The sequence below is a fragment of the Sapajus apella genome, unplaced genomic scaffold (genome assembly GCF_009761245.1).
Source record: "Sapajus apella isolate SASKATOON/1434 unplaced genomic scaffold, GSC_monkey_1.0 scaffold2, whole genome shotgun sequence".
Lineage (NCBI taxonomy): Eukaryota > Metazoa > Chordata > Mammalia > Primates > Cebidae > Sapajus > Sapajus apella.
The window spans coordinates 11,830,906-11,858,222 of record NW_022436942.1 but is presented as its reverse complement, the minus strand read 5'-3'; the positions used below and the strand labels follow the sequence as shown (position 1 = coordinate 11,858,222).

The 27,317-nt window shown below is 39.0% G+C and overlaps 1 protein-coding gene across 2 annotated transcripts in view; it reads right to left on the bottom strand.

Moving 5' to 3' along the window:
* Window positions 1-13,054: 13,054 nt before the first annotated feature.
* WIF1 (WNT inhibitory factor 1) overlaps window positions 13,055-27,317 on the bottom strand; it is a 66,884-nt gene continuing 52,621 nt past the window's right edge. For both annotated transcript variants that reach the window (XM_032288361.1, XM_032288352.1), the window contains 4 exons: window positions 24,820-24,915; window positions 18,465-18,560; window positions 17,550-17,645; window positions 13,055-13,956 (listed from right to left, as the gene is read on the bottom strand). In XM_032288361.1, the coding sequence (XP_032144252.1) occupies window positions 13,835-13,956; window positions 17,550-17,645; window positions 18,465-18,560; window positions 24,820-24,915 (410 nt within the window). In that variant the 3' untranslated portion in view covers window positions 13,055-13,834. The remainder of the gene's footprint in view (window positions 13,957-17,549; window positions 17,646-18,464; window positions 18,561-24,819; window positions 24,916-27,317) is intronic.

Here is a 27,317-nt window from a genome sequence, read left to right as displayed (position 1 = left end):
AAACACTTTGACTTTTTGAATTACTACAGTTCTTGTGTTGGTTGTTTCTCATTTGAGAGGGCTGGTGTTTCTTTAGCTCTTGGAAGTTGCTGTTGTTTTGGTGGAGTTTTTTTGTTTTTATACTTTTTTTTCCCTTGAGAGTTTGTGGTGTATGTTGTATATAGCCCATTGGCTTTGTTTCTGGGTGATTTCAGAGGGCCGGGGCTTGTATGATTTTTTTTTTTTTACATAGAGTCTTACTCTGCTGCCCAGACTGGAGTGCAGTGGTGTGATCTTGGCTCACTGCAACCTCCACTTCCTGGGTTCAAGTGATTCTCCTGCTTCAGCTCTTAAGAGGCTGAGATTACAGCCACATCCACCTGGCTAATTTTTGTACTTTTAGTAGAGACGGGGTTTTACCATATTGGCCAGGCTGGTCTTGAACTCTTGACCTCTGCTGATCCACCTGACTCGGCCTCTCAAAGTGCTGGGATTACAGGCATGAACCACCGCTCCCAGCCTTCTATGGGTTCTTTAGTTGTAGCTAGATTCCTGCATTGGATTTCACAAATGAAGTGTGCTGAAGAAATTTTTGTTTCGTGGTGTGATTCAGACTGAGATCCAGTCAATGGCACTTAAGAGTAAGGGCCAGCAGATAGGCTCTTCCTCATCTTAGCATCTCTTTTATATTCTGAGCAGTGTTCTGGGGAGCACATCTGGGAAGATGGGAGGGAAATAGGTGACCTCTTTGTTAAGTTCCAGGCCTTGGGGGAACCTCCTTGAATGACTGGTGCCACACACCCACTTTTCCTTAGACCCAAGGGGGTGGGACCCTGGTAAGCTCTGTTCCCTCCTCCATTAGGGGCAACCCAAGCCAAAGGTTAGGTCACTAGGAGACCTGCAGCTTTCCAGGGAGCTGGTCCTCTGTGGTTGGCATAGTCAGTGTGGGTAGGAGGGTATGTGTGGGGTGGTCTGTTGATGCAGTGGTTCAAGGGCAGAGGATCCCTAGACAAGGCAGTGTTGTCATGGATATGCAGCTGGTGTGACACCCAAGGCCTGGGGCTTTGTGCTCAGTAGACAGCTGTGGGGACAGCCCAGCTTGTGCTTCCCCAACCAACTTTCTTTCCAGTGTCTGCTCCAGTAGCAGGCCTGACCAGCTAGTTTTGTCCCAAGCCTTCTGTGCCCAGATTGCTGAACTGTTAGGTATTTGGGATGTAGGGCAGAGGCTGCAGCTGGCAAACAAACTACATCTTTCCTGGACTGGACTTGTGGGAGGAGGCATGCTCACCTCCCATGCCAGCACATGAACCCATACTTTATTCTTCTCAGGGTTGTGACAGTGGGGGCTCCTCCCTTGGGGTTGTGAGAGTGGGAGCTTCTCCCTTGTTTGACCTCAGATCTCAGTTCAATACTCTTGAGCTGTGTGCTCAAAACCTGGGGGGTTGGGTCTGGGTTTATGGCTTTGTCCTTTGGCCCTACAGGGTGGAGTACTAGCTCCCAGACTGCTGGCAAAGCATTCAAGCAAGGCAATGAAGGCTGTGCTGTGTGCATGCTCTTGAGGGGATAGCCAGGCAGGGGCTTTGGGAAGGGCCAGCAGACAGCAAGGTGTGCAGATCAGACACACCCCAGTCTTGCGGGGAAGACAGCCCTTCTCTTTTCCAGCCCCAAAGTCAGCAGAAGCTAGAGTCACTCAGAGCAAGATGGAGGGCTCTGGGGGATGGGCACCTGTGGTTGCCTTTTGCTACAGCTGCCTTTTGAAAGCAGAATCATACTGTTTGGAGTTTCTGCACTTCAGTACTGTGTTTCTGGAATTCACCCATGTTTGATTTCTGCAGCTGTGGTTCACTGGTTTTTACTGTATATGACTTATCCAGTGTCCTGTTGATGGACTATTGAGTTGTACTTATCTCTATTATTATACATAATATTCCTACAAACATTTTCCTCATGATTCCTGGGGCATTATCTGCAAAATCTCTGTAGGGTATATACCTAGGAGTGGAATTGCTGGTTCATAGAGGATGTGTATATTCAGCTTTTCAAGATAATATGTAACTTATCTTCAGAATGGTTGTATCAATTTATATTCCTGGCAGCAGTGGATGAGTATTACCACTGCTTCACATTTTTCTTTTTTTTGAGACAGGGTCTCATTTTGTCACCCAGGCTGGAGTGCAGTGGCATGATCTTGGCTCACTGCAACCTCAACCTCCCAGGTACAAGTGATTCTCATGTCTCAGCCTCCTGAGTAACTGTGATTACAGGCGAGTGCCACCATGACTGGCTAATTTTTTTTGTATTTTTAGTGGAGATGGGGTTTTACCATGTTGGCCAAGCTGGTCTCGAAATCCTGGCCTCAAGTGATCCTCCTGCCTCAGCCTCCCAAAGTGCTGGGGTACTGACATGAGCCACAGTACCCCACCCATATTTTTCTAATGGTTGGTACTATGCAAAGGTATCTCATAATGGTTTGAATTTGCACTTACCTATTACTAACTTGGGAGATTGAATGTCCTTTCAAATGATTGTTGCTATTTATCTTTCCTTCCTTCCTTCCTTCCTTCCTTCCTTCCTTCCTTCCTTCCTTCCTTCCTTCCCTCCCTCCCTCCTTTCTTCCTTTCTCTCTCTCTCTCTTTCTTTCTTTCTCTTTCTTTCTTTCTTTCTCTTTCTTTCTTTCTTTCTTTCTTTCTTTCTTTCTTTCTTTCTTTCTTTCTTTCTTCTTTCTTTCTTTCTTTCTTTCTTTCTTTCTTTCTTTCTTTCATTTTTTTCAGTGTTTTGTTCTTGTTGCTCAGGCTGGAGTGCAGTGGCACAATCTTGGCTCATTGTTACCTCCACCTCTCGGGTTCAAGCGATTCTCCTGCTTCAGCTTCCTGAGGAGCTAGGATTACAGGTGCCCGCCACCACGCCCAGCTAAGTTTTATATTTTTAGTGAAGATGGGGTTTTGCCATGTTGGCCAGGCTGATCTCGAACTCCTGACCTCAGGTGATCCACCCACCTCAGCGTCCCAAAATGCTGGGATTACAGGCCTGAGCCATCGCGTCCAACCTCCTCTTTATAAGGAGTAATAACCAGCATTAACATAATCACTTATTGAGTACTACTTTCTGTGTGCCAACCTCTGCATGTCATATGTTATTCCATTATCAACCTTATGAAATAGTTACCATGATACTTTGGGGCTCCAGAAAGATTATTATTAGAGTATATGTTACAGATTGTATTTCTCCAAATCATCGCCTTCACATCTTTATGAGATGTGACTTGAGAACCCAAGCCTAGCCTGTAATCCTGTTAGACTGCAATTTGACTGTGGATATCTAATTTCTTTTTTTTTTTTTTTTTTTTTGAGACAGAGTTTCGCTCTTGTTACCCAGGCTGGAGGGATATCTAATTTCTAAAGTCTGTCCTAAGGGTTTTCAGAGAGCCAAAAAAAAATCCCTAGGGTTATATGAAAGAAAAATTTCTAGACTTTATCTCCAAATCCTTTTCTTTGTTACCTTAGCAGAAAGGCCAAGACCACTGGCATTTTTGCTTGTTTCTAGAGTGACATAAGAAATCACTTACATGTGAAAACACCAACTAGAGCAAGGTACGAGCTTCTTTTCAGAAGGACTGTCTTTTACAGGAACTATGAATTTTTGTTAGTTTTTCCTTAATGAATGATTTTTTTTCTGTTTGACTTCCAAAAAGGAGTTGGCTGGTGATTATTTGAGACCGGAATTTTAGAAAAGGGAATGTAGTTATTGGTTCTTTTGAATGAATCAATCCAATAAGCATTTATTTTGTGTCTGCTTTATACAATGCCCTAAGATACAGAGAGATATGACAGAACAAGTGTACATCATGCCCATCTCCACTGTGTTTTCTATTTAGTTGAAAAGTTTCAAACTCTCAAATATTGTGGGATTCATTCCTTTTTACTTGTTACAAGTAATTTTTTTTTCTCATTTATTTGTACCCCTGGCAAATGGGGGTTACACAAAGTTTAGGTTAGAGTTCCTGGTTGATTCCCAAATACATGGAAAGTTGTCATTTTTAAGAAACATTTTTGACAATGTTAATAGTATATCAGAGCAAAACAAACATCCCAGGGCTTCCTTTCAGCCTTCCTGAAAGAGAATACCCATAGGAAGTATTGTGGGATGGCTCCAAAGGGATATGGAAAGGTAACATGATTCTGCTATGGGAAACTGGAGCTAGGCCACAGCAGGCTAAGCAGATCTGGTCTCCCAGAGCCTCCCTCACCTTTTGGAGGAGACCCAGCAAGCCTGGCTGAGAGCTGCATCTTGGGGAGTGGAAAGGTATGATGTGTTCTGTTGCCACTGTTCTGTGTGACGTGTTGTGCTGGCCCAAGTTAGGCTCAGCAAGTCCATGGGTCCATAGGACCCCTGGGTGCCCAGGCTGCAGGTCAAGGGAGGATGAGCAGAAAGTTCATGAAAAGGATGCAGAAAAGGATGACTTGTGGGCCACAGAGGCTGGAGCTAAAACTTACCTTTCCTTGTATACTCCTGGGCAGGTCCTTTCCTCAACTGTGCTTGTCTTCCAATCCAATACCATGCTATGTCTGATGTTTTGCTTTATTAGTAGAATTGAAAACATAACAAAATTTCAGAGTTGACTAAAACACATACATACACATTGCACACTCACATCCTTTCTTCAATTTTGCATCACTTACCCTTAGCATATATGGTCTTGGGCTATTGTTTACTTACAAAAATAAGTTTATTGAGATATAATTTGCATGCCATGAAAACCTCCCATGTTAGGTATATATTTCAATGATTTTTTTGTAAATCTACTGAATGGTGCAATCATCACCAAAATCTAATTTTGAAACATTTCCATTATTCCCAGATAGATCCCTGTTGTTCATTGGCAGTCATTCCCTGCTCCCCTCCACCCCTCCAGACCCAGGCAAACACCAATCTACTTTCTGTCTCTATAGATTTGCCCTTTCTGGACATTTTATAAAAATGGAATAAGACAAAGTGTGGTTGTTTGTGTCTGGCTTCTTTCATTTAGCATGAAGTTTATACATGTTGAAGCATGTACCAGGATCTCATTCCTTTTTATTGCTGAATAGTGTTCCATTCCTTGAATATACCATATTGTGTTCATCCAGTCACCAGTTGATGGCTATTTGGGTTGTTTCCATCTTTTGGCCATTATGAATAATGCTGCTATGAACATTCATATGTAAGTCTTTGTGTGAACATATGCCTTGATTTCTCTTGAGTATAAACCTAGTTTTATAGGCAATAAAACCTAGTTTTATTACCATATAAATTGCTGGTTCATATGGTAAATCTATCTTCTCAAGATCTTATTCACAAACATACAGTTTCCTAACTTTTAAAGAAACTGAGAAGCTGTTTTCCATGGTGGCTGCATCATTTTATATTCCCTGAGATTGACTTAATGGTATGAGTTCTGTCTCCCTCTATAGGTTGTAGGTTACTTGACGGCAGCATTCCTGCTGAAGTACTAAATCACTGCATAGGTTTTGGGTCATTGATGATGATGACTGTAGTGGGCTGAATGTGGCTCCAAAGATACATTTGTCATAATTACTGGGATGTGAGGATATTACATTACATAGCAAAGGATGTATGTGATTAAAGATCTTGAGAAGAAAAGCTCATCCCGCAATATCCAGGTGGGCTCTAAATGCCTATTGTGTGTTTCTTATTGTATCCAAACCAATGTTTGAACACCATGATATAATGTTTCCTTTATATAAATACAATAGGCTGGGTGCAGTGGCTTATGCTTGTAATCCCAGCACTTTGGAAGGCTGAGGCGAGATAACGAGGCCAAAAGATCAAGACCATCCTGGCCAACATGGTGAAACCCTGTCTCTACTAAAAATACAAAAATTATCTGGGTGTGATGGTGCATGCCTGTAATCCCAGCTACCCGGGAGGCTGAAGTAGAAGAATTGCTTGAACCTGGGAGGCAGAGGTTGCAGTGAGCTAAGATTGTGCCACTGCACTCCAGCCTGATAACAGACCAAGACTCCATCTCAAAAAAAAGTAAATAAATAAATAAATGAATAAATAAATAAATACAATACATGTAAATAATCTCACGAATATAGCTAATAGTAAAATAATTAGGAAGAATTCATTTTGAGTATTTTTATTCTTTTAAAAATAATTTTTGTTTATTCATATAATTTAATTTTTACTCATTTGTAATTTGTTCATTTTATAATTTGTATTCATATAATTTAATTATTAATAATTGCTGATTTTAGCAACTGGCTTATTAGTTTCCTAAAAATTTAACAAGATTCTCTCTTATGAGCTGATAGAAACTAATTCCAGCTCATTTTAATTCCTGCATATGAAGAGCATTCAACAAAGCCTTGCATACACAAATGGTATGCATTAGCTAATTAGTACTGCTACTACTATTAGTTATTTTGACTAGTGAGCTCTACAAAGGTGAAAGTAGACATATTCCCTTATCATCCTAGCACTAACACTGAGCTAGGGCCACCCTGTCTTATGCCCAGGGAAGATTAATTACTGTTTGAAGAGACTCAAATTTAAGGGCATGGTCACCTAAGAACAGCACAGATTTGGTAGCAAAATGAAGGAAATGTTAGTTACCCCATCTCTATCAGAGTGCTTGATATGTTCAGATCATTTTAAGAGCCAATTGTTAGGGAATAAAGGGCCCAGAGAGGGGGACAGGTAAGGCAAATCTAGCTTAAGATGCATCATTTTGGGGATCTAGAGTAAGAATCATCAGCTTGTGAGAGGAAGTGTTGAAGGTTCGTCTCTTGGTTCCCATCTTACTGGTATACGTGCTACCTATTGTCTTTAGTTGGTGACTTTTGTTCTCTGATCACCACTTTCATCCCTGATTTAAAGTTGAGTAATATTTAAGAAGCAACTGGAGATCAGATGTTGACAAAATCACCGTAAGAGCATACCAAAGGCAGCTGACTTTTAAAAAGTATTTGTCAGTAATTCACACATTGGCTCCCTAGATATTGGATGTTACTTAAATGTCTCAAAAATGAATTAATTGTAAGGATCTATTTATTCTTTTGTTCAATTCCATAAGTTGTAAACTTTTTTTTTTTTAAGATGGGGTTTCACTATGATGGCCAGGCTGGTCTTGAACTCCTGGCCTCAGGTGATTCACCCACCTCGGCCTCCCAAAGTGCTAGGATTACAGGTGTGAGCCACTGCACCCGGCAAGCTATAAACTTATACCTAAGTTTGCAGAAATTAAGGTGTTTTCTAATGCTCCTATATGTAAGTAAAGCTAGAATAAAACAGATCATTTAGGGGAAAGATAAGCAAATTATGTAAAAACAACTGATTTACTTTAAACCAGAAATTCTTTGTTTTATAAGTGACAAGTTTCACTTACCCTTGAATTAGCGTCAAAGAGATAGTATAACCTTAGAAATTCTGAAGAAAAAAACAGAATGCATTAAAGACCCAATTTTATGGGCTTCAAACTACTTATCTAGGGGTGTGCTTCCCAAAGCATACTGTATGGAATTTTATTCCTGGGAAATGCTTCTTGAATAAAATTTCCTAAATTATTACTTGAAAAATAATTAATTTGTACTCATATAATTTAAGTTTTAAAAATTGCCAAGTTTAACAACTGGCTCATTAGTTTCCTAACAATTTAACAAGATTCTCTCTCATGAGCTGATATAAATTAACTCCAGATCATTTAAATTCATGCATATAAAGAGCATTCAAATAAATTCAGGATAAGCAGTCTCTTTGATGAAGTAAGTTTGAGGGTGCTGCAGACCAGTCCACTCTTATAGATGATGGCACACAGTCACACAGTAAAGGTCTGAGGAGTGCTGCTGTAAAGACACCTCCTTAGTGTAATTCCTCATCTGCAAGACATATTTGACCCCAGAGTCCTGTTTTCTCCTAACTCCTATTAATATTCTGAGCAACTAGTGTTTCCAGGACACAATTTTGGGATCTTCACACTAGGGTTGTGATTGCTTCTAAGTGGTTTTGTGATCTTCAGCAAACCCTAGCCCTCAGTTTCTCTGTAGATTTACTGAATCCCTTCACAGAAATGCTGTGAATCAAAATTTCCAGAGAATTTCTCTAAAAATTTTCTAAAACTACTTTTGTGCTGGGCTAGCATTCCTTTGCAGAAAGCCAACTCATGAGTCCTCCTATAACTCCAGTCTTCTAAGACTCTCAATAAGGCACATCTGTGGCATGCTGACCTTAGATTGACACACACTTAAAAGCGTTGGTGGACACTGGCACTTGCTTCAGTTTTTACCCCGTTGGTCTGTTTCAAAGGTTCTTTTCTTTTCTTTCTTCTCCTTCTAAAGGCGCATTGCTGCAGTAATTTTCTTTAGTATATCTTGAGTCAGTTGCATCGATACAGGTTGTTGTGGCATAACCTGTGTTCACATCCTCATTTCAAGGGTGGCTTAAATGTGGAGCCAGATGGGTGCAGCCTTGAGGCTCACCTCCGCTCACTACACTGAAGCACCTCCTCAGCCGGGTTTGGATTAGAAACAAGGTAGTACAGAATCCAAATAAACAAGCCAGAGCAGACTATCTAAATGACAGAAAAGTAAAAACTTGTTCTTTACAATTCCAGTAGAATTCTTGGGTTTAGCTCATGGGACGCAGCCAAGGATTCATTTTTCGACAAGGTGCCTGGTAGACTTGGTGCCATGGCTGGCTTTGCTTCTGCAGAGGACGCCCGTGTTTCTTCCTCAAAGCATGTTATGTTTTAGGCTCAAATGCAAACTCTGAGGAAATGGTCATCTTCACAGAGTAAAAAAAATAATCACAGATTTGCTTTTTGATTTTGGGTGTTTTCTTGAAATGAGGCAAGACTAATTTGGGCCTTGGGGACATTTGTTTTGGGGGTTTCTGGAGAATGTCATATGGCTTCTTATTGAATTAAGCTTCCACGTTTGGGGATGAATTTATTTTTTGTCGTAAGGCTTAAGATCCCAACTCAGCCAGGTTTCTATGTGTTTTTCTAATAAAGAACAGCAACTATGAGTTGGAATACCCCAAAATTATCTTTTGGGTTAGGATAGCTTGTTCACAGAATTCTGAAAAATATCTTTCCTTTGTGAGCTATAAACTTAAAGCTACAAACTCTTTCTTTCCTAAGCAGGAACTGAGTTTCAAAGAATTTGACATGACTAAAACATAAAACAAATAAATATTTGTCCCCTCAATTTGCCCTCTACTCTATTCCCTAATTTTGTGTTTGCAGTATTAATTTAGAGAAAATTCAATACATGGTCACTGACATAATTGGTTCGTTGGCTAATGATTATTTCGTTCTCAAGGCCTGGGTTGTTACAGTCAACCATGGGGCTGAAGCAAAGAGAAAGGCAAGGGAAGAGGCCAGTGCCTAAGGAGAGGGGGATGTTTTCCATTTTACCCAAACTTCTTCATACATGGACCCAAGAACTTACTCCCAGACAGGGCCATCTTCATGGTGTGGGGACTGTGCGGTTGCACAGAGCCCTGCTTTGAGAAGGATCTCACATTTGTTGCATACTCTGTTGTCACCATCTTGAAAATTTTAATACTTTTTGCACAGGGAGTTCTACGTTTTCATTTTTACTCCGGGCCTCTCAAATTTTGTAGCCTGTTCTTCTCCTGGGTTGTAGATAGCGTGGGCTGTCTGCTTTCTTCTCACTCATGGTTCGATCCAGGCTCAGGACCATGCTCAGTGCTAGACTCTCCATTGTCATGGTCTCTGGTGCAGGAGGCTGATTACTCACCCTATGAGAAATCAGCTTTCAGTGACCTTTCTGTAGATTGTGTGGATTATTTGTTATCTGAGTAGCTTTTTTTTTTTTGGCCATCCCATGCACTCTTGTTGGTTTGGACTTTCAGGAAAAGTCAGGTAATTTCAACAGTTATGCAAGCTGAATGTGAGGAGGAAGGCAAATATGTTGCCCAGGAAAAATCCTACAATGCCAAAGCTCAATGAAAATTACCTTTCATTTGTAATTTTGATACTCATCAATGATAAACCAGTAAACAGGTGCAAAATCAATTTACATTTGGAGTTTACATTAGAATTCTAAAAAATCTTGCTGAACACCTTAATACTTTGGTTTATGATGTCTGTTTCCTGTATATGGTTTCTATTTTTTATGTTGTGCCATATGGAGCCTCATTTATTCAATGTGCTTATTAAATTTTTATATTTGCACCAGTTGTATAAGCTAAGAATTATTGCTACAAAGCTCCTTATTTAAATAGTCTTGTGTGTCTTTTTTTTTCTTTTCTTTCTTCCTTTTTTATTGCCTTAGGAAATTCTTTTGAAATGACAATATTTCTTCTTTACTCAATGTAAGCATTGCTCACTTTGCTATATCCCCTTCTCCTCTGCTACCTTGGTAGAAATGCTTTTATGAAACTGTACTTTATAGTGAAGATTTGTGCCTTCATGAAGAATATGAAAATATTACTCTGTCCATAATACTGAGAGCATTGTGTATTACATGACACTCTGACTTCTTTATGAGAACCATGGAAGACATTTCTCTGCTCTCAGTGAGATCTGGCTTAAAGGCTACGTTATCTAGGGTCATAACTAGCATATAAATCTAAAATTGTGCCAAAGAGAATAAAATGACAGATGCCAGAGACTGAGAAAGGTGGATGAGGGGAGAGGGGAGTGAAGAGAGTTTGGTTATGGGTACAAACATACAGTTAGATAGAAGAAATAAGTTCCACTGTTTAATAGCAGACTAAGGTGACTAAACAATAATATTATATATATTTCAAAGCAACTAGAAGAATAAAAATAATAAATAATCCAATTACCCTGACTTGATCATTACACAGTCTTTGCATGTAACAAACATTCACATGTGCTTCATAAATACGTAAATTTTGTATCTATCTGTCTGTCTGTCTGTCTGTCTGTCTGTCTGTCTAGCTTAAGGGCTTAAGATCTGGGGCCATAAATAGCATATAAATCTAAAATTGTGCCAAAGAGAATAAAATGACAGATGCCAGAGACTGAGAAAGGTGGATGAGGGGAGAGGGGGAGTGAAGAGAGGTTGGTGAGGAGGTTGCCCGGGAAAAATTCTGCAATGCTTAATGAAAATTACATTGCATTTGTAATTCTTTACAGAACAGAAAAGGATTTCAGGGCTGGAGACATATAGCCTGGGATAGTGGAAGAGAAGCTGAACCCTGTCAGCATCTTCTTTTTCATCTCTTTTTCGTGAAGTTCCTCTTTAAAGAAATTTGAAAGAAATTTGAAAGAAATATTTTAAAGATTATCAGCCTGAAGAGAGGCCAAAAAAAATGTAGCTTTCCCGTAGACCTACACCTCTTGATCTTTCCCAGATAGAAGTACCTCATATAGTCTAACCTCTCCTGACAGCTAGTTTTCATGTCTTAAGGTCCTTGGGCCTCCTAACCAACCATGGTTTCCTCTTTGAGGAATGAGATTAGGACAAAAGGTGCATATGAGCTCCTGCACACTTGCGAGAGAGAGAGAGAAGTATATGGTCCACCTATCACAAGTGCACAGGAACTCATAGATGCCTTTGGTCTAATTCTCATTCCTCCGCCAATTGTATTGTCTACACTTTATTTCCTTTTTCCTACTTATCTTGCCAATGGTATACGTCTTTTCAGACTGCCTTAACTCCTTATTCCTTTAACTTTTAAATTCTTGTTTAGAAGTGTTTTATGCAGATACTATTCTCCTTTTCTTCCTTTGTCTTCTTCCTTCCCCTCCACCTTCTGCTGTATGGTAACTTCCATAACAGCAATGACAATGATTTCATATCCCATAAAATTACAATTAATGGCCTTTTCTATTTTTTCTATTCCTTGTAACATTTCTGACTTCTATGGTGCATATATTAGTACAGTTATCCATGTAAATAGTGGCGATATATAGGACTATGTGCTCAAAAATGTCTAATGAAATATGCAATTAAAATGGTTCAGAGATGACCAACCAAGATTATTGCAGTTGGTCCCTTTGTTTTGGACTAACTTCCCTACCATTCTATTATTCGTCTGTTCATTAATACAACTGAAGTGCTTAGAACAAAGCAAGCACCATATGCCTTAGCTATGATTATTATCCTATTGCCAAACTTGACTTTTCTGCCACCATCTTAATCTTCATTATCAGGGATTTTTACTTAAAAGCTTTAGATAAATGAATTGTTTCAATAGTGGATCCCAAGGTTTGTTCACTGGCTCTTGGCCTGCTTTGCCAAGTCTACATGACTACAGGCTGATGGGCTGGGCTCTCCCAGTTAGAGAAGAGATTGTGTGGTCCTACACTGCATCAAAAGATGTGTTCACTCAGCCAGAGCCTTTCCCTGGATCCCTTCCGGTCATCGTCACCTCCCTACATCACACAACTGATCATGCCACACCCTAGTGAAAGAGAAAATCTGTAGACATTAGATTATCTATGAAATTAAGTGCACATTGCCTTGGGAGAATCAGAATAACATATGCTGGAAAGCTGCTCTCTAGGATTTGTGGAGCTTTATATTCTATTGTGTCTGCTTAGAAAAAGGAAGGAGGGGGAGCAGCATAGTGTTAACACTCTGGAGTCAGATGACAGATTCAAACCCTGTCCCTGTCACGTGAGAGCTTACTGTCTCCAAGGCTCAGTTTCTGATCTGTAAAAGGGCATAATGATACCTGCCTCATAGAATTGTAACATAACCTATGTACTAGACTTGGGAGCAGGTAGGATTGTTTGTTTTGTTTCTGCTAGGCTCCCTTAAATCATAGGACCAATAGGTTTTTAATACATGGTAGGTAGCCTTTTCATTTGTAACATTCTGACCCTTTAGAAAGTCTTCCACTAAAGGGATATTTAACACATTCTAGTTAGTGAGAACTTCTTGAAAGAAATAACAAGCTGAGACCTGACATAAAAAGGAGTGTTGCAGGTGGTGACAACAGAGTGCAATAAGGCATAGCTGCAATACAGTCAGAGAGCTGGGAGGGAGGGCTGACACTGAAGAGCTACGGCAGGGCCAGACAATGGAATAGCTTTGTGTTTTTTTGTTATGGTATTAGAAATATTAACTACCACTAAATTGCAACCAACTTTATTTTCATAAGATAGCATGTGCAAAGACCACCTCCATATAACACTCAGAAAACTAAAGCAGCACCTTTATTTTATACATACAAACTGTATAAAATGTTTATTATGTAAGAGCTGTGTTTTGTTTACAATATATTATATTGCTTCAAGCCAATGCAAAAAGTTCATACATTATATTCCATATTTCATTGTTTTTAGAATATATTATATTGTTTAAATGCCACTACCACAGTGTAATTTTTTTAATATTGAATCTCTGGAATAATGATAGTCAAAATATATTGTATTGAGAGTTTAAAAATTAGGAGCAAATTTTTAAAATGTGACAAACATCTAAATATATGACAATAAAATCTGAAATGCTGTAACTCCAACATAATTAACTGCTCCATCCAAATTCTTGTGACTTATGCATTTTTGCCCATTTTAACCTTTCTAATGTTCCCCTGCCCCTAGACACCATGGATGCACTGTAATTTTGAAAATATCTGCCAACTAAACACTGAAAATTTTAACCTGATCAACTGAAATAATATAAAATCTGTCCCAAAGCACTGAAACAAGAAAATCTATACCATCATGCTACAGACACACTTAGAAAACTTAAAAGGAAGAGTAAATATCAGCTCATTGATTTATAATGAAGCTAATAAAATTCAGGCCAGTATTCTTAAGTGTAATGAACATTATTTGAACATTCAACACATAAAAGGTTAACAAAGGCTATGAACTTGGTGTAACTTAAAACATTTCAGATGTCGGAGTTCACCAGATGTAATTGGATTCAGGTGGATCCCGCCGCTCCTCGGCCTTTTTAAGTGAAGGCGTGTGCTGCCCGAGCTGGGTGCCTGCTGGCCTCAGGGCATGTAGAAGGCTGCCTCCGTACCCTGCAAAATTATTTGCAGCTTAAAAGGAAAGAAATTACAAAACCAGGCTCTTCAAATTCATTGTTAACCATTCAGATGAAATCCATTTTTGCCTTTTCATCCCAGAGTAAAAAACCACAATGACCACAAAAAGCTACCTGAATGAAGAGATCTTTGTGAAGAGCAACCCATTTTACCAGCTCCAAGAAACCAAGTTTCCATCAGATTTCTCATTCATTATATATTTTGGCCATGCAGAATCTCTTGATGCAAAGTCTGGGTGAATATGACTGAATGGAAGATTAGTCTCCATCCAAGGGTGGGTAAGGATGTAGCACTGAAGTTTTGAATGTAGCTGCAGATTTGGTCATTCATCCTTTTCATTGTATTGCAAACCTAATCTAGCTGATATTGATCCAGTTCAATGTAACAACCTACTCTTCATAAAGATCACATGATTGGGTATGGCTACTGCACTTATAAAATAGGAATTTTATAAAAATTAAGGACTTCCATTATATGTATTTGGGAAAAGGTTAAGATTTGAACTGACTCATCAATTGAGATTTGTGTTTCAGTCAAGGTGGGCATCTATCTGTTTCTAGCTGGGTGGTAAATGGAATGTACTGAGTTACACAACTTCAGACCTCCCTTCTTCCTACTTGGGGTGATGCTTGGAGGCACTGACTCATTTCTCATTTCCTAAAACTGATCCAAGGCAACAAATTACATTGTAAAAATCTGCCTCCATCTTCTTGTGCATCAGAGTTAAATTCAGCATTCATTTGTTCCTTGTGTTTTTAAAAGCAAATATGCCATTAGGCAGCTACTGAGAATAGAATACTTTGTCTCTGAATGTGTTCCTTTGAATTGTCAGTATATAGTCTAGTAGCTTGTGGAGCAGTCAAAACCTGAGCCAGCAATGAGCTGGAATAAATTCCTACCATGTTGCTTGGTCTGCCACCCATGAAGCCCAAACCTCCCTGTCAGCAAGAGTGAGCCTATGTGGGGATATCTGTCTCCAGTATCCTCCTCCCCACCATGATGCCTGGGTCCCTGGGACCTCCCAACGTGTCACCCCACTGGGAGTATGTTCTTAGCAGAACTCTATGCCTCAGAGTTTCCTTGTCACCTCCCTCTAATCAAAATAAACCCCATTCTTTTAGCTCAATTATTTTAGCTAAGGTACAAAAGGGCTGTGTGGCCTCTCCTGGAAAACACATTTGCTTTTTAGTCAAACACCAGGTCATCTTCTTGGCATGCAATGCTTGGATTTGAAGGAGGCACACTGATGGCAGAAGATTTCAGCAGCATAATCTCCAAGGGGGGGTGCTATCTGGAGGCTTGCAGACCTGTCATGAGGGCTCATCTACTACACGAGAGCCCCTAACTAGCTTTCTCTTTGAAAGAATGACTGGGTGCATCAGAAGTAACAGTGCCCTTGTGCTCCCTTTTTCGTCACTTGCGGGGATCACTGGGACCTGGATGTGAGTCTTAGAAGACTTTTGTAACTAAGTCCTGGGATGTGTGGTCTGACCTAGGTTTTAAGATATTTGAAAGTTATTTTGATTCTGAGACAAGCCTCAGGGTTTGTCTCCAGTTGAGGGTTGCATAAAGGCTTCGGTTTACTCTTTTCCAAAATGGCTAGAAATAGTGAGTCTTCTACAGGTCTTTTAGTCCAAAGAAGATCTCCTTATCAGTAGGTCCTAGCAGAGATGCCATTCAACCATTCCCACCATGTGAGAAGCAATTTTCCAGAGCAGCTGCACTGTTTGCTAAACTGTGTCCACTTGAAGCCAATTTAATCAAATCTAGTCAATTCAATGGGTGAAAAAGAATCAAATCAGTGGCTTAGTGTAGTGATATGGTTTGGCTGTGTCCCCACCCAAATCTCATCTTGATTTGTAATCCCCTTGTGTCAAGGGAGACACCAGGTGGAGGTAACTGAATCATGGGGGTGGTTCCCCTATGCTGTTCTCATAATAGTGAGTGAGTTCTCATGAGATCTGATGGTTTTTTAAGCACTTGGCAAGTTCTTTTGTCATTTTTTCTCCTTCCACCTTGTGAAGAAAGTACCTGCCTCCCTTTGCCTTACTACCATGATTGTAAGTTTCCTGAGGCCTCCCTAGCCATATGGAAGTGTGGGTCAATTAAACCTCTTCCTTTAGGCATTACTCAGTCTCTGGATGTTCTTTATAGCAGTATATGAGAAGAGACTAATACATGTAGCCTACAGCAGACACCAACCTACCTTAAAGTAAACAGATGTATAACTACATATAAATTTGTTAGCTATACATTAATACAATATAAACATTGTAAAATATAAGCAAAACTTAGAAATTAGAAAGACTATAATATATTAAATGTATATTTATATATAAATATAAATCAAATATAAAATATAAAAATATTTAAAAAGTAATATATTCCCTTAGTACCCCAGCAGATAATTTTCACACTCACTGAGTTGCATGCACCAACCTTTGGAGAATGCTGATCTAGGAAAACATCTGATTTGTTCAATTTGCATGAATTGCTTTGGAGACATAATATGGTAGACACAACCTAAAATTGTGTGAATTTTTTTTAATTTTTAGAGATAGGGTCTTGCTATGTTGCCCAGGCTGATCTCAAATTCTTGGGTTCAAGAAATTCTCCTGTCTCAGCCTCTCAAGTAGCTTTGACTACAGGCATGTGCCACCACTCCCAGCTTGGAATCATGTTTTTGAAGAGTATGGTATGTGATTGAAGTCTTCCTTTCTTCAAACTGAAGTGGACAGTGGGCCCATGCTTAAGAGACTGAATTCTAGCTGCCAGAAGTGCTGAAGCTGTGTTGTTTTGTTAATTTGCTAACTGACTGCCCCTCCCACTCCATAAGGCTCGGCCTTTTCTGTGCACTGGCGTGTCCCCAGTGCTTAAATTCATACTTAGCACAGGAGAGACCCCAATCAATACTGAATGAATTTAGCAAGTTTCATTGTGTGTCTAAAATAGGCCAGCTGTTTATCTACATAGCTAGTTCATTTTTGGTAGTCAGTAAATTTGAAAAAATGCAACTCCATTATAACATCTCTCCCATAGACAGCTTTATAAACCTTTTCTTTCCCTCAAAGGAACTCATTAATTTACCATTGCTAATACAATTTAAATATTTTAAGAAGCAAAATGTTTCATGTTTTATAACGGTACTTGGCAAACCATGAATTATAAACTCTCTGATTTTATAATTATAAAATCAGTATTCTACATTTGATTTAAAATCTTAATTTCATGTGTCATTTCTTTCATAGTTAACATACTGTATTACCCCAAATCAACCTGTATTACTAATTTAGCCTAGAAAATATTTGTGATATTTTACAGATGTGATCTTTTATAAAGGTGCATCACTCTTTACACACCAAAGCTTAGATTCTAAAGTTTAAAGAGGTGGAGAAGAGGCAGAGAAGAAGCTGCTTTTAATGAAATGGAAAGCAGGGCTGAGTTATAGGTTGATTGTTAGCCTTAAAAGCCAAGAAACAGAAGTGAAAGGCTGGCTCTCCTTCTGGCCTCCCACTCACTTTTATTTTTATTTTTTTCCTTGTTTACAACTTTTTATTTCTCCCACTCACTTTTATTGCAGTGTCTTCCATGCCAACCTTCTTGACATTGGCATTTATTGGGTTCATAGCAGGTTCCGTGTGCACCACAGCCAGGCTCACAGACAGCTAGAATCAAAGGAAATAAAAGAATACTTCCTGAGCTTTCCTTTTTCAACAGAATTACATAGTTGCTTTCCTTGCAGTTCTTTAGAATGCGTTAGTTTTGGCTTCATCCCCTACTTTCTTTTTCCTAAGTCAATCTCCAGCTATAAGTTGGTTTTGGACTTTTTGTAAAGTCCTGAGAATGATCTTTAAGCTTGATATTTTTCATTCACAAAAGCTGTTCAGTAGGATTTTGAAACTGCTGGGCCAGAGAAGTTTATTTTCCTTAAGAAAACACCGGGCTGGGTGCGGTGGCTCACGCCTGTAATCCCAGCACTTTGGAAGGCAGAGGTGGGTGGATCATGAGGTCAGGAGTTCAAGACCAGCCTGGCCAAGATGGTGAAACCCCATCTCTACTAAAAAATACAAAGGTTGGCTGGGTGTAGTGGCGGACATCTGTAGCCCCAGCTACTCAGGAGGCTGAGGCAGGAGAATCGCTTGAACTCGGGGAGGTGAAGGTTACAGTGATCCAAGATCGTGTCACAGCACTCTAGCCTGGGCAACAGAGTGAGACTCTGTCTCAAAAAACAAAAAAACAAACAACAACAAAACCCCAACACTTTTTAGTTAAAACATTCAGTTGCATGTGTGAGTACCCATTATTTTACATGCACAGATTTCATACAACACCTCTGGTCTACATAAGGAAGCATATATGTCAGTGAAGAAAGGTTAAATGTGATACCCAGGCAACATGCAGCAGGCACAGAAGTATGTAGTGAGAGCCTCCTGCTAGTTTAATGACCCGATAGCCCAGATTGGCAATGTGTATGGGGTACTTACGCTTTGAACAGAGGTCTCCCTGGTAACCTTTGGAACACTTACATTTGCTTTTACCAATGCATTTACCTCCATTTCGACAGGGTTGTGGGCATTTGCCTGAAAAGAGAAGACTGCAACTAAACAAGGAACCCAGTGCTTCATTCAGAGGTAATTACATTTTTCAAAGGAATTACAAGGCTTTGAGAGGACAAATGCTTTTAAATGGCAGTTATTTTCATTTATTTCAGAACTACTCTGGCTTTTATTTTGTTTGAGTTTTGTTTTTGGAACAGACAGGATAATATTTTTAACTTATGCTTTTGGATAATAAATGTGTTGCTAAAATGCTGTACTTACATTCTTTTTTTTTCTTTTTTTTTTTTTTTTTTTTTTTTTAAAGACAGGGTTTCATCTTATTGGCCAGGGTAGTCTCGAACTCCTGATCTCAAGTGATCCACCCGCCTCGGCCTCCCAAAGTGCTGGGAATACAGGTGTGAGCCACCACGCCTGGCCCAATTACTTGTTAATAAACAGAATAATATTTTAGTTAACCGATAAATACTTGCTAAGATATACTTTACTAAAAGTTATGACATAAATGACCCTTTAAATAATCTTTTCTCTGAGTTTTGATTTTTTTTTTTTTTTTTTGAGATGGCATCTTGCTCTTTTGCCCAGACTAGAGTGCAGTGGTGGGACGTCGGCTCACTGCATCATCCGCCTCCCAGATTCAAATGATTCTCCTGCCTTGGCCTCCACGGTTGTTGAGATCACAGAGGTGTGCCACCATGCCCCGCTAATTTTTGTATTTTTAGTAGAGATGGGGTTTCACCATGTTGGCCAGGATGGTCTCGAACTCTTGACCTCAAGTGATCGTCCCACCTCAGCCTCCCAAAATGCTGGGATTGTAGATGTGAGCCACTGTGCCTGGCCGAATTTTGATTTTTGAATGTCACTTTTTCTGAAAGTAAGTCTATACCTGTACCTGATGACAGTCTTGGCCTAAGATTCTCCAGAAAGCAGGACCTGCATGCAGACAGTTTACTTGGGGAAGTGATTGTAGGAAACAGGAATGGGGAAATGGGAAGGGTGAAACAGGGAAGGAGGGAAAGGCAACACAAAAGTGTGTTTGTGGGTGAGAAGCAGGAGTATGGGGCAGCTAAATCAAGGTGCAGTGGCAATGGCTGGCGTGAAAGGCTGGCCAAGAGGCTGTGAGATGGGACATAAAAGATGCCCAGTACCACAGCAGTGTGTTATCCTGGAATGTCTTAGATCCATAATGCTACCTCGTCATTTTTTTCTCTCTTTGCACAATGAGTATTACGAATGCTTTTCACAGATCTTTGAATCACAGAACTTTAGAGCTGGAATAAGGCCCTAGGTGTAAAAATCACGTAATACATTTCTCACTTCTTTCTCCAGAGGCTATTTATTCTCCCTCTGTAACTAGAATTTGCTATCTTAAGGCCTAGTTTTTGAAGAAGTAGAAAATAAGGTACTTTTTACCTGGAGCTGAAACCACATCCTATGCCTGGCATAATGTTTTGAAGACGGCAAACAGCCCATAGATTTTGGTAGTGGAGGAGTTTGGATTCCTTTTGTTGTTGTTCTTTTCTTTTCTTTCTTTCTTTTTTTTTCACTTTAGCAGAACACTCAGTACAAAGGCTTCTGGGTACATAAGAGAACTAATAGAAGTTTTATCCTAAACTAACCCGCCTTTCATTATCTAAGGACTTCTTTTTATTGCCAAAGAAAGCTGTGAAAGAAGTCAACCACCACGTTTTACTGACAAGCACTATTGTTGGCAAATAAGAAGTAAATTCTCTATGAAAATCATTCACCTAAAAACACTTTCTTTTTATTTACCTAAAAGGACTTTCTTTATACATAAGTAGACCAAAGAAGTACTTAGTCATTGTGGAGAAACTATAGACATAACAATATTGGGATGTTAGGGTCTCTCACAAACCTGGAATGCCATTAGATGTTGAGGTTTTTGTGAATAGAGGTGTTCTAGAGACAGGTATTAAAACAAACTTAGTAACAGAATATCACCTCTTTATTGACCAAAAGAGGGTCCTTCTTTTTTTTTTTTTTTTTTTTTTGGCCAGGTTAGAATACAAGAATACCGAATACCATTTACTGTTTAGTTAAGATCTCAACTCAACAAGGAATATCTAACCCTAAATTTCCATTTGCATCAGAGAAATACCTGACCCCAACATATACACAAAATTGGGTCACATCATAGTACTCTGCAATGCACCAGGTTTTTTTCAAATGAGCAAGGTATGGGATGACAATTATATGGCAGAAAAGACAGAGTACTCGTATGTGAACTACTTGGTGAGCCCAAAATGTCTCATCCTCTATAAGGGGTAAAGTTGGTAAATGGGATAATGCAGAAAATGATTGGTGGAAAGAATCCTTTCATCGACTTCATGAGGTTTTTTGTTTTCATGGCAAGAGGGAAGTGAGAACCCTTACGTTCACCGCAGTCAGGAAGCAGGACATTCTCTCCTGGCTGTTACGCAACAGAAACATGACTGCAGGGAGCCAAAATTCATGAAGACCTGATTGTTTTAAAATTCAGAATCCTGGAAATATCTTTAATATTAACATTTCTCCTGAAAATATTTAGCAACCAAATTCTGTGCATTACATAGTGGAAAATTGAGTCAGCTTGAGAGATGGCACATTTTCACTTAAAGAGACTAAGTCCTGGCCTGGTGTGGTGGCTTACATCTGTACTCCCAGCACTTTGAAAGGCCGAGGCAGGCAGACCATTGGATGTCAGGAGTTCGAGACCAGCCTGGCCAATATGGTGAAACCCCAACTGTACTAAAAATATAAAAGAATTAGCTGGGCATGGTGGCGGGCACCTGTAATCCCAGCTACTTGGGAGGCTTTGGCAGGAGAATCACTTGAACTCAGAAGGCAGAGGTTGCAGAAAGCAAAGATGACACCACTGCCCTCCAGCCTGGGTGACAGAACTAGATTCTCAAAAACAAAAAAAAAAAAAAAAAAAAAAAAGAGAGAGAGAAAGACTAAGCCCTGCCTGAAGACAAACAGATTTGACTAAGTTTAAGCTGTTAGCATTTTTACTATAACCAATAGATAAGTCCTTGTAAGAATAATGAAATTAGGTATTGACAAAATACATTAAATTTTCTCCACCTATGCAATTGTAGGATAACTTAAATTTGTGACAGTTTAATGAAGAAAAAATATAAAAGGATCTATAAGTGCCAACAATTATCATCTCTGGGTTTTAGGATTATAGGTGATTTCTAATTGTTTTCTCCAGTATTCTAAAAATTTTTAATAGAGAACATTTTATATTGAGAACTTTTATAAGAATAACCCACTCAGTTATTTTTGAAATCCTTTTCTAATAATTCTTGCATTAAAAAAGGATTATAAATAATTTGAGTAGTCTTTTTAACTGAAGTTCCATTAAAGATTTTTGGGAAATCAGTGAGCCTTAGATAACAAGATGAATGTACACACCATCAGTCCAGATACCTCTAACCATAGCTTTGTTAACCTACAAGCATATCTCACAATCAAGTCAGAATGAAGTTTGAGAAGGTATCATTCTTTTTTTTTGAGATAGAGTTTTGCTCTTGTCTCCCATGCTGGAGTGGTGCAGTGGCTCAGCCTCAGCTGCCTACAACCTCTACCTTCAGGGTTCAAGCAATTCTCTTGCCTCAGCCTCCTGCGTAGCTGGGACTACAGGTGCTTGCCATTACGCCTGACTAATTTTTGTGTTTTTGGTAGAGACAGGATATTGCTATGTTGGCCAGGCTTGTCTCGAACTCCTGACCTCAGGTGATCTGCCTGCCTCAGCCTCTCAAAGTGCTGGGATTACAGGCGTGAGCCACTGTGCCCAGCTGAGATGGTATCATTCTTGATAGAGATCAGGAGAAATGAAAATAAAGATGATATCAGAATACACATTTCATTAAAACAATAGCCAGTAATGAGGGCTGGTGAGCATGTGGAGAAACTGGAACTCTCATACACTACTGGTGGGTATTTAAAATGATGCAATTGCTTTGGAAAAAAGTCTGGTAGTTCCTCAAAAAAGTTTTTACTATGTGACCCAGCAATTCCAGCCCCAGGGAAATACTCTGAAGAAATGAAAATGTCCACACAAACATCTTGCACACAGATGTTCATAGCAGTATTATTCATAATAGCCCCAAAGTAGAAATAACCCAAATGCCCAAGAACTGATAAATAAACAAAATGTGGTAAACCCATAAAATGGAATACCATTTGGCGATAAAAAGGAATAATGCACTGATATATGTTACACCATGGGTTAGCATTGTAAACATTAGAATGAACCCAGGTGAAAGAAGCCACACCCGAAATGCCATATCTTTTATGATTCCATTTATGCGAAATGTTGAGAATAAGCAGGTCTAGAGACAGAAAGTAGCTTAGTGGTTTCCAGGGTCTTGGGGGAGAGGAGAAGGAGGAGTGACTGCTAATAGGTACTGGCTTTCTTTTGGAGATGATAACATGTTCTATAATTTAATACAGGTGATGGCTACACAACCTTGGGAATAACCTGAATGGTACATTTTAAAATGTTAAATTTTGTATGATTGTGAGTTATATATTAATTAAAAATAAGAATACATAATTCAACTATACTTTTTTTGTTTCTATACTTTTAGAGGCACTTTTCAGCTCAGGACCCATTTCCATATTTTCTTGGTAATGTGGTTCTCATGACAGAAATAGGAAACTTCCTTGAAGGATTTGGGTAAAACTTGCAGTAGGGTCAATCAAGAGCTTTCCAAGACCCACATTTTTTGAGGCAGTTAGAAAAAAAACAAAATAAAAAGCCAAAAATACAAAACATTGTCTCTGCCACCAGAAGGTCCATAAACCTAAGAGCATGAAAGGAAATACTTACATAAAGGAAAATGAGTCTATGAACAAAGATTCATAACCATGAACCAATTAAGTATACAGAGTCTGAAGTAAGTACAGGGGAAAATTGAGAGCAGTGAGTTCAGAGATATATTTATCTGGGAGGGATAATTAATAAGAATAGAAACCACACTGAGATAATTAATTACATGTTCTATGGAAACTTTAGAGGTATTTCATTTGAACCCTATAAAAAAAGGTTACTTCATCCACTACTCATTAAGGTGCAAAAACCCACGAATAAATTAGAGGTTGAAAGTTCAAACAGGAACTTAGTCTTATTCAACTTTCAATCTACTACAATTTCAGAACTATGATGATATCAAACAGTGGTGTTTTACAGATACAGCTGGAAATGAAACACAGACCAAGTTTCCCTCAACACGCATCAAGAAAGGCAGGGACACAGGACCCTTAGCAGACAGGTTCACCTTCCTTTTGCTCTTTCTTGAGCATGTGCTTTGGTGCTATCTGATCTTCTGGATTGTAAGGCAATCTAGGAGGGAGTTATCACATTTCTGAGTGAAACAGGCTACGTGACTTGCTGAGAGCTACATGGTTGGTCATTGGCAGAGCCTAGACAAGCTGTTTGGAATATTGATTCCCATAACAATGATAAGCTACCACATTTTGCCCTTACATTTTTAACTTTTGCATATTGAAGTATGACAAACATATAGTAAAGGCATAATGTGTACCAATCTTAAGTTTACAGTTCAGATGTTTTTATTTACATAAACAAATATGTGACACTTCACCAATCAGGATACTTAGCATCCCATAAAGTTCCTTTTGATCCTATTGTGATTCTCATTTCCACCTTCATCCAGTAGTTTTGCCTGCTCTTGAACTTCAAAAAGATGCAATAGATAATTTTTTGTATCTGGCTACTTTCACTTAGTATCTGTGTGGTTCATTCATGTTGCTTTGTGTGCTGTTATTTCATTCTTTTTTATTGCTGTGCGCCTTTTTTCTTGGGTCTACCTTTTTCTCTTAGATGGGTTATTAGGCTCAGTCTAGGATATGTGGAGTGAGTGGCAGGGGAAACAGGTAGGTAGGTGAACAGATCCCAGCTGTCCCAGAGCTCTGATCTACATTTCAAGTCTGAAGCTATGGGTTCCATATAACAAGGAAGGGAGAAAAGTATTAACAGGAAACAATGCAACATGCTGCATCATCCAAACCCATACATAACTGAGTCAGAGAGCATTTCTTCTGAGTCCTCAGAGGTGAGCTGTGTCACTCTTTGCCCCACATTTGGCCAAAATGCATGGCAGCTGAATCTAGCAAAAAGAAACCACCGGGCTAAGATCTTAGACAAGCTGTTCATTCTCTCTGGGCTTCCGATTCCTCCTTGATAAAATGAAGGGGTTAGATTGGGTTTTTAAGGTCCCCCCAAATCAAAAGAAGGCAGAAAGCCAATACTCACTTATTTCACACTGCTCTCCCTCTAGTCCTGGAGGGCAAATACATTTTCCAGGGTAGAAACAGGTCCCTCCATTAAAGCAGGTGGTTGAGCAGTTTGCTGTTAGAATGAGTAACAAGGGTGTTACATTAAGCAGTAGGTTAAATCTAACACAAATTTCACTTAAAATGAGGTGCTATGTTTTAGGCATCTGCTACTTGCCCATTTCCTGACTTAATACAAAAATTGTTATGAATTGCTTGCCTGGGTGCAGACTCTAGAACATAACAGGAGACCACGCACATCATATACTACCCACCCATAGGAGTTTCCATCTTAGGGAAGAATGTCACAGTCAAAAATTAACTTATTAATTTTCTTTTTTTTTTTCATTTTAAAGAAATAAATAATTTTATTAAAAAATAATTAAAGTTCAAGTATTTCTAGGTACTGCCAACACATTAATGCATAACTGAATGACTCTAGAAGACTAAATATGAATGATGACAGTTGATTTTTTTTAAATCCAGATTATTTGGACAGTCATTTAAAAATTCTTATACTACTTTTAATTTTTTCCTTTTTAAAAATTTATTTATTATACTTTAAGTTCTGGGGTACTTGTACAGAACATGCGGGTTTGTATGTCCTTAAAAGGAGAAGAATGGTATAAACCTAAGGATATTTTTTGTAAACATCAGTTTGGAGGATAAAGGAAGAGTAAAACAGAGAAGACTTACTATAATGCTGATGAATTTGTAGTAACTGCAGCCACCAAGTGTGACTGCGTACCCAAAGGTAATAGATTTTATCATATACGTAAGAAAAATTCAGGAACCTATATTAACTTAAATATCGAATTTCTTCTTGTTGGACATCAGTATTTTATCTTTGTGATATGTTCTACTCGTCATTTTTTTTCTTAACTGTACTTTAAGTACAATAGGAGGAAGAAGCAGAATCACTAGTCACTGGAGTACTAGATAAAAATACGGCCTTTATACAGACTCTGGAACATTTCACATCAAGGGTTATATAATCTCTTGTGCATTAAAACAAAAAACGCTGTAGTCAAAAATTTCAACTTAAATAAAAATATACTTATGGAAAATACCAAACAGAATTAGTATTGGTGACTATAATGTCATAAAAATTATTGCAGATTCCTAGCTATGTGATTAACAGTTGGATGAATTTTGTATGCAGTTTATTATTTTACATCAAATGTGAAAAATAAACTACAAAGTTTGTGGTTCATAATAAAAGAGAGAGAGGATTACTTTGGAACAGATAAAAAGAAGTTATAAGTATCAGGACTTGACAAAGAAAAAAGCAACTTTCTTTCAGGACAAGATGAACAGAGATTTATCTTAATGGGATTTTTTTTTAAATAGACTTTTATGACTTTTGGAGAAAAGAGTAATTGTATTCGGAAAAAGACTGTGGGCCTGGGTGAGATCCCATAGGTAGGATTGTGGCCACAGCATGGGCCAGAGAATGATGAAGTTGGCTGTATCATAGTGGGAGCCCAATAACCAGATTATCATCACACTCTGTGATTCATCCTAAACCCTCTCTCACGGTGGCAATTTCTGGAATTTCACTGCTCACTGGCATCTAAAATAGAGGGAGGGTGGAGAAATGGGGAGAGGAAGAGAGGAAATACCTAAAAATAGACAAGTTGGCTCATTCTATAAAGGAAATTAAAATGAGAGCTTGGATTTTTAGCAATTGCAGCTATATGACCTATTTGTTCTTGTTTCATATAAAATTGGCCAAAGTTGGCTATAGATGAACAAAAGCTAAAGTAAGCTCCAAGTAGGAAAATCAGAAAAGAAATCCAAAAGTTCTAAGTGTGTTTCCTTTGTGGAAAAAGAAAGTCCACAAAGTAAAATATTCTATGAATATCATGCTTCTTAAATGACAAATTGTGTTTAAAATCACAAAGATCTCCCAGTTTAAGGCAGTGCTGTGGGCAAAATCAAAATTTTTTTAAAAATCAAAAAACCAAAAAACAGACAGGGTCTTGCTCAGTCTTCCAGGCTGGAGTGCAGTGGCACAATTATAGCTCACTGCAGCCATAACCCCTGCGCTTAAGGGATCTTCCTGCCTCAGCCTCCTGGATGGCTGGGACTAAAGGTGTACACTACCATGCCTGGTTAATTTTGGAATTTTTTTTGTACAAATGGAGTCTCGCTATGTTGCCCAGGCAGGTCACAAAAAAATCAAGCCTCTTAACGTGGAAGGGAGCTGCAGCATTTTGGTATAGGATTTAGGAGTTAGGAGAACCAGCTCTTAGGGCCTCTTCTTTGCTGCAGTATTGCTAAGGCTGGACATTTGTTTTGCTGTGTCCTGTCTCCTCACTTCTGCTTCTTTTGGAGATAAAAAGAAACGATGAGATCAGTGCCCTGAAAAACTTTGGGATCAGTGCCCACTTGGCCCGTGCCCCATGGGCACTGCCTGATTACTGATGTGTAGAATGCAATGAACCTGGTAGCTTCATAGAAAGTTGTAGAATTGGG